This window comes from Solanum verrucosum, unplaced genomic scaffold, assembly GCF_900185275.1.
Source record: "Solanum verrucosum unplaced genomic scaffold, falcon-dt-bn FXZP01000261.1, whole genome shotgun sequence".
NCBI lineage: Eukaryota > Viridiplantae > Streptophyta > Magnoliopsida > Solanales > Solanaceae > Solanum > Solanum verrucosum.
The window spans coordinates 13,719,549-13,733,261 of NW_026019969.1; the positions used below are offsets into that span (position 1 = coordinate 13,719,549).

The window sequence follows — 13,713 nt, forward strand, 5'->3', positions numbered from 1 at the left end:
TGATACATTTTAAATTTAGAGATTCAAAATAAATTTATTTTTAACTGTAAATTTATTTTTATTCTCTCTTAATTTATACGATACATTTCAAATTTAAAGATTCAAAACAAATCTATTTTCAGCTGTAAAGCTATTTGAATGTACAAAACAAGGTAGTGTAGTTATGTTCTTGTTTATCGATTTGATTGTTATCGGTTTCGGTTCTATTATTAACAATAGTCGACAATTTTTTTAAAAAAAAATTCATTCAAAGGGAGAAAAAAACAACAATTCATTCAAAACGAAAAATAGTTAGAACGACTAACATTACAAAATTTTCTATTACTAAATTCATTGTGAGTAAAGTTTCAAAATTCACCATTTGACCTAGAAGGTAGAAACAATACATTTCTAGTTCCACAAAAAATTATCATAGTTACTCATATACATGAAACCAATAGATAAATGTTTTCATCTTGGACGTTTTTGCTTTCAAAAATAAATTTTGATAAAAACGTATATATAAGATATAGAAAATTATTTATAAGAAAAAATATGTTATGCACGTGTAATAATAAAATATATATAGATAATTTATAAATTCGATTCAGTTTATTATTTTTTCAATTTTTGGAATAAAACTTAACTCAGTTCGAATACTATCGATTTTTAAAATCTAAAATTAAACCAAACTCAAGCCTAATAAAGTTTATTTAGTTAAACAAAACATGTGTAGACACATGAAAGAAAGACAACGACATGGATTGTGTTGCATGAATAATTAATATATACTACTTGTTGACTATTGGATATATATATATACTTGTTCTTTTGGTAGATGATTTCGTCCGTCAAATTAAGATTAAAATTTGGAACCCTAATTAATATAATTAAAAATATCTCAAAGCACTAGAGTCGTTTGCAGCACGTTTAAACTTTACAATTGGGTGAAAACGAATATATATATACTTTCTCGTTCATGTTTAGTTGTCATAGTTTTTTTTAGAGAGTCAAATCATAAGAACTTTGATTAACATTTTATTATGTATTTTTTTTTATCATATTAATATGCAAAAAATTGTAATTTATAGTACTTTTTGTAGAGTTTTTTAATATCTAATTTTTTTATTTAAAATATCGAATTAATGTAATCTAATTTAACTTTAAAATTAGTCAAATTGATTTCGAAAAATGCAACATAACAACTAAAAATGAACGGAGTATATATCAAATTAAAAAAAATACTATTCAAATGAAACATAAAATCCATTAGAACTGATACAAAATTCAAAAAAAGACGTTAGCGTAGCAATTTTTTCTATTATGACCCAGAAATTTATAAAATATTGTAGGTATTGCTCCTTCAATAGTCTTTTCTAGAATCAAAATTTGAAAATTGCTATTTAATTATTTGTTGAAGTTTCGTTTCCCTAATTCCAAAATACAAATACTCTCCCTGTTGTGTTTTGATTTAACTTCAAACTTTTCACTTTACTCTTTAGTAATAAAATAAATAATAAATCACATAAAGTAAATTATAAGTTTCAAAACACTTTTTTTCTTAAATTCCATGTCCACAGCTGAAGTCAGATAAGAGAAAAGGTTCACCCGAATTTCCTTCTATAAAAATTAAAGTTACACTTTATATATAAGGTCCCAATTATTTTTTTATATACTTATTTATATTTTTTAACCTACTTAATGAAAATCCTTATTGCTCCACTATTTATATCCGGTAAAACACCTTCATATAAATTAAAACAAATGAACCAGAATGTACCATTGATTATTTTTTTAAAAAGAAAGCACATGATAAGAAATTAAATGCTATGGCCTATCTAGACTCAAGGAATCAAAATATTATATTATCATAAAGCAACTTGATATACCATGCAACCCAATGTAGTACAAAATTACAACTTGTAAGTTTTGTTCTGGTTGCTCTGAATGATTAAACTTTTGAATTCAATGTTTTCATAGCCACCTGTAAATTGCTGTTTGTGCTCATTGGAGTAGAATAATAGAATTTCCTGTTGAAAATAACTATTAACCTTTGACATTATTTCTTCAAAAATTCCTATAAATACATCACCTACAATGTCGTGGAAGAGTGTGTATGGTCCTCCACCAGATATGTCTCTTTTCTAGGCTCTACTTTGGAGTAAAACATGACAAGTAAAACTGAACAGAGAGTAATGATTAATACTTTACAAAAACAAACAAAACAGCAAAATGTATATGGGATGTCGTGCCTAGAAAAACCTTATTGCTTTTTGTCTTCTGTCACTAAGAATAATTGATCACACCATGAACAACAATTATAAGCTTATTAAATAATACTTTCAAGTTCGTTTTAAAAAAAATAGTTTTCTCGAATTATTTATCATTTTAAAATTTTAAAATAAAATTAATTATCATTTTTTATTTTATCTCTAGTAATAATTGTATCTAAAAGAAATATAACACGAACTAAATTTAACTATGTTGAATCGTTCCTTTCCCAAAAACTAATTTTCTGATGGTATACATGATCCCACATCACTGAAGAATAGTTTATTTTATAAAAAAAAATGCATTTTTCATGTAATTTTTCAAAAATATGTCAATTACAAAAACTTTTAAATAGAAAAACATCTCTTCCTCCTTTTTATCCTCAACAGCGTGTATTATCATATTTCTTGTCTTTATGAAATAAAGCAAACTTATTTTGACAACTTCTGGATATATTATTGTATAAATACTCGTGTTTTGTTATTTTCTCGTTTTTTGTCATATACTTTTAGAGTGAATAAATATTTTAAGGCGCGTTCATTGAAAAAAAAGTACCATAGATCATAAGATGAATAAAAAAAGATAGAGGTTTGATTTCCATGTCGTCATTTTCTACGTTCAACAGGAAGAAAAATAGGATTTTCTTTTTACAATTTTAAAAGTTGCGGAATTATATTTTTAATCCCAAAAAAAATAAATGAGAATTATGGAAAAAGACGCCCTCAAGAAAAAACACCGCAACCCTACCACTCTCTCTTTCGTTGTACGTTCTCAAACAAACACGTGACTTACATTATACATGCACATAAAAGATATATATAGAACTACAATGTACTAATTAAATGTTCGATTGAACTCAATAATTTTTATAAATATTTAAAATATTATTAAATAATATAAATATAAACTTAATTGGGAAGCTAATAACAATGATATTAATTACGTGGATATTGATTAAACATGAAAATAAAAGGAATTTTAATTTGGTTTAAGATAGCTTATTGTTTTTTTATTTCATTATTTCGAAAATAAAGTTTTTGAAAAAGGGCCTAAAATTGGGTCGGATTTGGAGCAGATTTAATTAGTAATGGATGGGTAATGGATAGGTTTATAAATTATATTAATATATTAAATTATTACCAATAGTTGAGCACCGCGTATTTAAAAAAATATACTTAAATAGTTAAAATTTAAAACCGTTAAATAAGTGGTCAATTTTGGACCCAAAGATGGATGACAAGGGTATATTGAAGCCAATAAGTGGATGGAGGACATTTTTATACCATTTCCAATACTTCAAAGGTATTTTAGGCTATTTGTGTTTATTTTTTAATTAAAGAAAAAAAAGTGTAGAGTCTCAACACTATTAAAAAATTACTATTTTTTTCAGAGAAAAAAGACGAATAGCTATTTTTATAGATATTCTTATTGGGAAAAATAGTGCTTAATATTTTCATATGAAAAAATTAAAAAGTTCCCACTAGTATATGTGCCAAAATAACGGAGTCAAGAAAAATAAAAGTTCTTGAATATGTAATGAATCTTGAAGCACTATTTTTATATTCTTTGACTAAATTCTCCTACATTAGAATTACTCATTAATGGTTGGTCAAATTTAATAGACAGTCCTTAGGAGTGGACGGAGAGCTGCCAAAGAGCCTTTGAAGAGTTGAAGGCCGTCTCTATTCCATGTATTTTTTTCATTGATGAAAAAAGAATGAAAAAAATATATATATTATAACATATATTTTCACTGATTCCAAATCTTTATTTCTAGCCGTCAAAGATGAAAAATAGGGCTTTTAATGACTCATTCTGATTTGTATTTGGATGAGTTGGCCGTCTCTGATATGGATCTGCTTGATATTGTACTATTTGTGGAGTTCATGTATTAAGAATAAAAAGATATTCATTTTATTCAATCCTAATTTATATGATACATTTCAAATTTAGTGATTCAAAATAAATCTATTTTTAACTATAAATTTATTTTTATTCCGTCTCAATTTATATGATACATTTCAAATTCAAAGATTCAAAACAAATCTATTTTCAGTTGTAAATTTATTTGAATGTACAAAACAAGGTAGTGTAGTTACGCCCTTGTTTATCGATTTAGTTGTTATCAGTTTCGGTTCGGTTATTAACAATAGTCGACAATTTTTTTAAAAAAAATTCATTCAAAGGGGAAAAACCAACAATTCATTCAAAACAAAAAATAGTTAGAACGATTAACATTACAAAACTTTCTATTACTAAATTCATTGTGAGTAAAGTTTCAAAATTCACCATTTGACCTAGAAGGTAGAGACAATGACATTCCTAGTTCCACAAAAAATTATCGTAGTCTCTCATATACATGAAACCAATAGATAAATGCTTTCATCTTGGACGTTTTTGCTTTCAAAAAATAAATTTTGATAAAAAAAAAGTATATATAAGATATAGAAAATTATTTATAAGAAAAAATATGTTATGCATGTGTAATAATAAAATATATGTAGATAATTTATAGGTTCGATTCAGTTTATTATTTTTTCAATTTTTGGGATAAAACCTAACTCAATTAGAATACTATCAATTTTAAAATCTAAAATTAAACCAAACTCAAGCCTAATAAAGTTTATTTAGTTAAACAAAACATGTGTAGACACATGAAATTAAGAATTGTGTTGCATGAATAATAAGTATACACTACTTGACTATTGGATAGATATACTCGTTCATTTGGTAGATGATTTCGTCCGTCAAATTAAGATTAAAATTTGGAACCATAATTAATATAATTAAAAATATCTCAAAGCACTAGAGTCGTTTGCAACACGTTTAAACTTTACAATTGGGTGAAAACGAATATATATATATACTTTCTCGTTCATGTTTAGTTGTCATAGTTTTTTTTTAGAGAGTCAAATCATAAGAAAAGTGATTAACATTTTATTGTGTATTTTTTTTATCATATTAATATGCAAAAAATTGTAATTTATAGTACTTTTTGTAGAGTTTTTTAATATCTAAATTTTTTGTTTAAAATATCGAATTAATGTAATCTAATTTAACTTTGAAATTAGTCAAATTAATTATCAAAAAACGCAACATAACAACTAGAAATGAACGGAGTATATATCAAATTAAAAAAATTACTATTCAAATGAAACATAAAATCCATTAGAACTGATACAAAATTCAAAAAAAAGACGTTAGCGTAGCAATTTTTTCTATTATGACCCAGAAATTTATTAAATATTGTAGGTATTGCTCCTTCAATAGTCTTTTCTAGAATCAAAATTTGAAAATTGCTATTTAATTATTTGTTGAAGTTTCGTTTCCCTAATTCCAAAATACAAATACTCTCCCTCTCGTGTTTTAATTTAACTTCAAACTTTTCACTTTACTATTTAGTAATAAAATAATTAATGAATCACATAAATTAAATTATAAGTTTCAAAAACACTTTTTTTCTTAAACTCCATGTCCACAGCTGAAGTCAGATAAGAGAAAAGGTTCACCCGAATTTCGTTTTATAGAAATTAAAGTTACACTTTATATATAAGGTCCCAATTATTTTTTTATATACTTATTTATATTTTTTAACCTACTTAATGAAAATCCTTATTGCTCCACTATTTGTTTCCGATAAAACACCTTCATATAAATTAAAACAAATGAACCGGAATGTATCATAGATTATTTTTTTTAAAAGAAAGCACATGATGAGAAATTAAATGCTATGGCCTATCTAGACTCAAGAAATCAAAATATTATATTATCATAAAGCAACTTGATATACCATGCAACCCCATGTAGTACAAAATTACAACTTATAAGTTTTGTTGTGGTTGCTCTGAATGATCAAACTTTTGAATTCAATGTTTTCGTAGCCGCCTGTAAATTGCTGTTTGTACTCATTAGAATAATAGATTTCCCTGTTGAAAATGGACTATTAACCTTTGACATTGTTTCTTCAAAAATTCCTATAAATACATCACCTTCAATGTTAATAAAACTCACTAAACCAAACACCAAAACTTCTTAAGAAAATGTCTTCTTATACAGAGTCATCAAATCTGCCGATTCGCGAAATTCCAGGGGACTATGGTTTCCCTATAATTAGCGCAATTAAAGATCGATACGATTATTTCTATAACCAAGGTGAAGATGCTTGGTTCCATAACAAAGCTGAAAAATACAAATCTACTGTTGTCAAAATCAACATGGCACCAGGTCCATTCACATCTAATGACTACAAATTGGTAGCATTTTTAGATGCCAATAGCTTTGTTTGCATGTTTGATAATTCCCTCATCGATAAAACTGACACTCTTGGTGGTACATTTAAGCCTGGTAAAGAATACTACGGTGGTTATCGCCCCGTTGCGTTTATCGATACGAAAGATCCAAACCATGCAGCACTAAAAGGCTACATTCTATCAGCGTTCGCAAAGCGACATAACTTATTCATTCCTCTATTCAGAAAACTCATTATCTGATCATCTTTTTAATAATCTCGAAAAACAGGTTACTGAACAAGGGAAATCGGATTTCAACGCCTTGCTTCCAACTATGACGTTTAATTTCATTTTTCGTTTGCTTTGTGATCAGACTAATCCGTCTGATACAGTTCTTGGCGCTCAAGGACCAGAACATCTACGTAAATGGCTTTTCCCTCAGCTAATTCCGTCCTTGAGCGCTAAGAAACTTCCTAACATCATAGAAGATACGCTCTTCCATAATTTTTTAATACCATTTGGTTTTATAAAAAGTGATTACAACAAACTTGTTGATGCATTTAGCAAGTCTGCTGTGTCCATATTGGATGAAGCAGAAAGACTTGGAATCAAAAGAGAAGAAGCTGTACAAAACATTCTTTTTCTCGTGGGGATCAATATGTTCGCTGGCTTGAACGCCTTTTTCCCTCATCTCTTCAGGTTAGTATCGCGATTTAAAATATATAAGAATATGTTACGTGGAAGCAGTATTCATTAATGTTTTCAATTAGGTTTGTGGGCGAAGCAGGGGCTAGTCTACACACACAACTTGCTAAAGAAATAAGGACCGTTATTAAAGAAGAAGGTGGTGCAATCACATTATCAGCGATTAACAAAATGAGTTTGGTCAAATCCGTAGTGTACGAGACATTGAGGCTTCGCCCACCAGTACCATTACAGTATGGTAAGGCGAAGAAAGACTTCATGGTTCAAAGCCACGATGCATCTTACAAGATCAATAAAGGACAATTCGTCGTTGGATATCAGCCTATGGCTAGTAGGGACCCTAAGATTTTCGCGAACCCTGATGAGTTTGTTCCTGATAGGTTCATGAATGATGGTGAGAAAATGCTGAAACATGTTCTATGGTCTAATGGAAGGGAAACAGAGAATCCAGCACCAGATAACAAGCAATGTCCAGGCAAAGATTTGGTGCACCTATTGGGTAGGTTAATTTTGGTTGAATTTTTCATGAGATACGATACGTTCACCGTGGAAATTACACCTCTATTTCGTGCACCAAATGTTGCCTTCAAGACGTTAACCAAAGCAAGTAAATAGTTTTCTATGTGATCAAAGTGTGTGCGCACACGCGCACATTGAATTTCATTAATTTGTATTATTTTGTATTGTTTTTGTTTTTTTCTTGTATTTATTTATTTCGTTTTTGTTGTACGTGTTCTTAATAATTCAAATGAATAAATGTTGATTCTAGATCTAGTCAAAAGAATTGAACATTACAAGTTGTGGATATATGTCTACTAAGAAAGAATGTAGTTTCAATCCCTTTGTTCTAATTTACGTTACACTCTTTCTTTTAAGTTTGTCTTAAAAAAACTTTATCTTTTCATAGTCAAAAACACTCTAATTTGAAATTTCTCTTTTATCTTTAGTAAAATGATTTATAGTCAAATAGAAATCTAAAATTTATTTTAAAACACAATTTCAAATGTCTCCCTTCTTTTTTTAAACTCTATGTTAAATACAATACTGATGCAAAAATTGAGATAGAAAATTTGAAACACATTATTGAAGTAACTTTTGCGTTTTCAAAATATTCCACTAACGGAAATTATTATTATCATTTATTCGTTGTAGTAGGAGTAGTAGTAGTAGTAGTATATTAGTATTAATTAAAGTTGTTGACTCGGCATGTCTATGACAAAGACTTGTAAACCTCGGTCCTAGGTTACATTGGAAAAACTACAACATCAATATATATTTGAAATAAGTAGCTATAATTTATTATTTTATGTTATATGGATATAACTACACAATAAATAGCAAAGTTAATTATACAAATAATAAGAAAGTTATTAAATATTAAATAGAAAAATTATTATTACAAGGATAATTAATTATGTCTAGGCACATTTTATGTGATCAGTTTTTCATTTTTATCCTCATTAATATATACTTTCTCTTTCATCAATATTACTATATCACATATTCTCAAATTTTCCTACCATATTCCTTCCAATTTATGATCTTTTTGATGATTCTAGGAGCAATTTTTGTGATTTGAATTCATCAAGTATCTTTGAATTGATTTTTCTTTCTCTTTTTATGAAGATTATATTTGTATCCATCTATATTTTCTTCTATTTTTATAGGGGTTCGATTGAAGAATTATTTTGTTTTATCCATTGCAATGGTTATAGTTATAAAAAAAGTAGTAAAGGAAGAACATGAGCAAAAAGAGTTGAGGTTTGTGTGATTGTAATTTGAATTCATCAAGTATCTTTTACGTAATTGATTTTTTCTCTCTTTTTTTATGAAGATTATATTTGTATCCATCTACATTTTCATCTATTTTTATAGTAGAATACTTATAGATATAGAAACTTGTATTGTAATATTAACACAAGTTGAAATGGTGATTTGTGCATACAAGTATATCTGGATACATAAGTAATCTATCTAATTTAAAAGATTGATTAGGCAATACAAGTATAATTGAATACATTAATACTATATTTTTATAAACAAATACATGAATTAACACCAAACCTCAAGTATTATAGAAAAAACTTGACCAAAAAGAGATTGACGTTTGTTGTATTTATCAATTTTTATACAAGCGAATACTTACACACTTTTAGATACCTACACATTCTATTATTTTCCATTTTTCTTGTTTCTATCTTGTTCAATGTATCCATCTTTTGTTTAACAACAATGTATTCATATATATACCATATTGTATTCATTTTTTGAATAACAACAATGTGTTCATTTTTTAAATTGTCGTGTTCATATGTTAATTGTCATACTTTACCTTGTTTGATATATTAATACATTACGTTTTTTATAAATACTTGTATTCTTGATATATTAATACTTTAAGTCTTATAAATAGATATACCAATTTGAATTCAATGTATTCATATGCTACACAATTAATACATGTTCCTTATTTAGTTCATTGTAATTAAAACTGTATTAGTGTATAAATAGAAAAATAAAAACATATAAAGAAATACAGCTAGGAAAAGATATAAATTATAGTTATTTTTTATAAATAACATACTTATAGTTATTGAACTTCAATAATCCTATAAATATAGTCATTTTTGTAAGTTGCACCACTAGTGCAACTTGCAAAATTTATATTCTATTTCCAACCAATAACAATTATTCTGTGGGACTCACAAAACTGATTCATATTTGGACTCTATATTTTTCAACCAATTATAATTAGTTTGTGGGACCCTAATAAAAAAATATTCATTGCATCTCATTTTATATAAGTTAATTTGACTTGACACTAAATTAAGAAAGAAAGAATGACTTTTGAAATTTGTGGTATAAAATATGTGATATATATATATATATATATATTTATGTGAATATAAATTATTTCATTAATGATAAAATAGATATTTAATATAAAATTATATCATTTTTTTGGATAGACTAAAAAGGAAAGTGAATGGAAAATAGAAAGTACTTACTTTCGATACTACTCCCTCCATTCATTTTTAACTTAATACACCCTCAAGAAAACTAATTAATAAAAGGGAAAAGGGTAAAAGAAAGCATATTCAAAGATACATTGTTAAAATGACATGCCTATTTTATCACCATTTGAATATACTTCTCACATTTATTTTTATTTGTCCGATATTATCTTAGTACATATGAACTCAATAAATAAAATGACAAATTTTTTATATTACTCATTAAATATATTAAATTTAATGCTTTGAAAAATGCATTGGGATATAACAATCGTTAATTTAAATTAATAATATATTATGATAATTATAAATTAAGTAAAACATTATCTCTTAATTTTCTTAAACTGGACAAATAAAAATAAATATTTATTTTTATAGTATGTGAACAAGTAAAAATGACGGAAGAAATAATAAATTAAATATTTTAGCAAATAAAAAAAAATAACAAATGAATTAAACAAAACATAGTATCAACTTGAGCCTTGCCTTGATGTAGGTAATGCATTTTTTCCATGGTCTAATTTCAATCTTTAATTTGTAGAACCAAATTACTTGTGCGCTAAATATATATAGCTGAAATAATTTCAAGACATGGACTTTTTCTTTCTGATTTTATTATATGTCCCACTACATGAGAGGACTAGTAGGATGGTCCTAATGAATAATAAAACCTTACACCCTAGTGAAGTAGATAATGGCGGATTTAGGAGTTTATTAGAATAAAGGGCACTAAAGTCTTTATCGGCATTAGTTAAGTGTCATTAGATTCAATGTCACTAAAGGTTTTAGGGATACAAAGAGTGCTAATTGCCGCTAAAAATACATATTTAGTTGTAATTGAGCTATTGTCGTTAATTAATTACCGTTAAATATCATTTTTTATGTAGGTATGTTAATGTAAATTAATGAATTCTATTGAAATTAGTATTTTGGTATCAAACAAAAGAATACCCGTAAATTCATAATTTAAGAATTATATGTGTGTTCCGTACTACTAATAATAATAAAAAAATATTTAACTTATATGGCGAAGAGATAAATATATATATTACGATCGTCTTCGAGCAAAAATCAGATTTTTATTCTTAATTATTTTTGTTGTTACTTTTTTGTTAATTTGTGGGGGCTTTGGGGTAAGGGATATAGATAGCAATATATAAGATATCACTAGAAGAAATAATTTTAACTTTTTAAAATAATTCAATTATGTAACTGTTTTTCAATTTAAAATAATTTCAATTATGTAAAACTCATACGTGTGGATATTGTATCTTGTCATGACTTACTTTCTCTTATCCAAAAATAAGAAGACTAACTTCATGTTTATTTTGAGAAAATTCTTTTATGAACATTATTAAGATTCCTAAATGGAGGCTATCCAAACTGCGGTCAAAAGTCAAATTATTTAAGTTACTATATGCTATTCGTTTATACTCTTCCAGAAAAATGATAAAATTTATTACGTACTTAAAATATATGAAATTTTTGTATGATCATTTTATTACGCTTAAGTTTTAGGTGGATCTCATATCGGAAATTTGAGATCTTTGTTACTTGTCTGATATGAAATTTACTTACAATTTAAATTGAATAAAATAAGGAAAATTTTATTTATGGAAACATAATTAGTGTTATGCCGTAATTTGACTATCTCTAGAAAAATCACTTTTTGACATGTTCTAAGTATAAAACAATTTGAGAAAATACTTAGAAAAGAGTCGCCACTTAATTTTTTAAAGAAATTAAGAAAACTTATAATTTTCAAAGATTTAAACAGAAAAAATCATTTGAAAATACCAAAGAGGGTTCGGGGTTCAATTTACACTTCGAGAAGAGTTTAAGCATTCGAAGTGTCCGCTAACATGCGGTTGACCTACGACTTGACTAAAATATATTTGACTATCTTTAGGAAAATAAGGATTTAACATAAAAAAAAAGAAGATAACTTACAATATTTGATTAACTTTGATAAAATAATTAAATGAATGATGTATTTTATATTATTCTATTTTTTAGAGAAAAGGATCCGAAATGGAACATTTGACTCGAAAATCAAGTGATTAGAATATTAATAGAACAGGATTAATTAGAATTTATTTTATTCATTTTTGAAATAATAATTTAAACCAATTTAATAAATTAAGGCATAAAAATCATTTTTTAATTAATTGACTAACCTTTTTGAGAAAATGACTAAGTAAGTATTTGTAATCATATTTTACATTATTAGATTAACTTGAAAAATAGTTAAACAAAGAGTAATTTTCATTTTTTTTTTTTTTAAGAAAATGGGACCTTAATTGAAATATTTGAATTAGAGACAAGTAATTAGAATTTTAACGAAACAAAATGAGTTGGTTTTTATTTGAGTCATTTTGATTTATAAAAAAAAAAAAAAAAAAAAAAACTAATTTAAACTAATAAAAGAAAAAAGAAAGTTTTGGCTAAAGATTATAAATGACAATACAAAAATTGATAAAAAGAGATTTGTTAGAAACAAAACAACACAGAGAAATAGCTCGTCTTTTGGGGGATCCAACTAAGTTGATTAAAAATTCTAAAGTTAGAATTAAACAATAAATAATAAGTAATCACAATTAAATAATTAAAGAGTAAGGGATAAATTGAATTCGGCCCCCTTTTGGGCCAATTTCGTTGGCATTTTTTGGGGTTTAACCAAAACCCGTTTTTGGTATACATCTGATGTATATCAGTGTATATCGGTATGTATATCGGCTCTTTTCGTGTATCTCCTGCTTCCGAATCCTTGTATTTCGCCTCAGCCCTGTAATTCTCGTTTTTTGGCCATATATTCGTTATACTGAACCTGTATATCAGCGTATATTGTTGTATACCACCTGTATACTGCCCACTTTCAGACTTTCAAGATCTGGAATTTTAGTTTCCAACCATGTTTGCTACCTTCAATCTGTCCATCATCTTATCCACTTGACTCGAGAGTAAAAAAAGATGAATTTAGGCCTTTATGGCCTACTTCGAAATGCAGTGGAGGAGGGAAAGGAGTCCACAATGGACTCGGTGGGAATTCACATCCAACAACGGAAAAGAGGAAATATATTAGTGTAGGATAGTAATATATCAAGCTTATGACTTTAAATGACAAAGAGGACCAGTAACTTGCAACTTAACAAGCTGCAAATAATCAGCAGTAACCATAAGTTGAGCAAAATGCAAGCAAATGATTAGAAAATTAAAGCAAGCCATGGTGATCAAATTCTTCAACTTAGATTACTGTTTCTGACTAACTTCTTTTTTTTTTTTTTTTAGCAAATTGAGAACGAATGAAGCGAACATGCTATGGACGACTCGAAATAAAAACGATGACTATAACTAAGTGAACTTACATGAACATTCAAACATGATGAGTTAATCTATCAACACTCTTACAACTCAACAAACATGAAACAATGATAAGGGGAGTTGGAGGCTAAATTCAATCTAAACGAATAAAAATTTAGCAAGTGCTCTCTTTAAAAGCGAAAGAGAAGCAAAAG

At 26.9% G+C, this 13,713-nt stretch overlaps 1 protein-coding gene across 1 annotated transcript in view; it reads left to right on the top strand.

Moving 5' to 3' along the window:
- The first annotated feature begins 6,316 nt into the window (after window positions 1-6,316).
- The window catches only part of LOC125816642 (polyol transporter 5-like), a 267,811-nt gene continuing 260,414 nt past the window's right edge, over window positions 6,317-13,713 (top strand). The window contains exon 1 of the mRNA XM_049496265.1: window positions 6,317-6,577. Coding sequence (XP_049352222.1) covers window positions 6,465-6,577 — 113 coding nt within the window. The 5' untranslated portion in view covers window positions 6,317-6,464. The remainder of the gene's footprint in view (window positions 6,578-13,713) is intronic.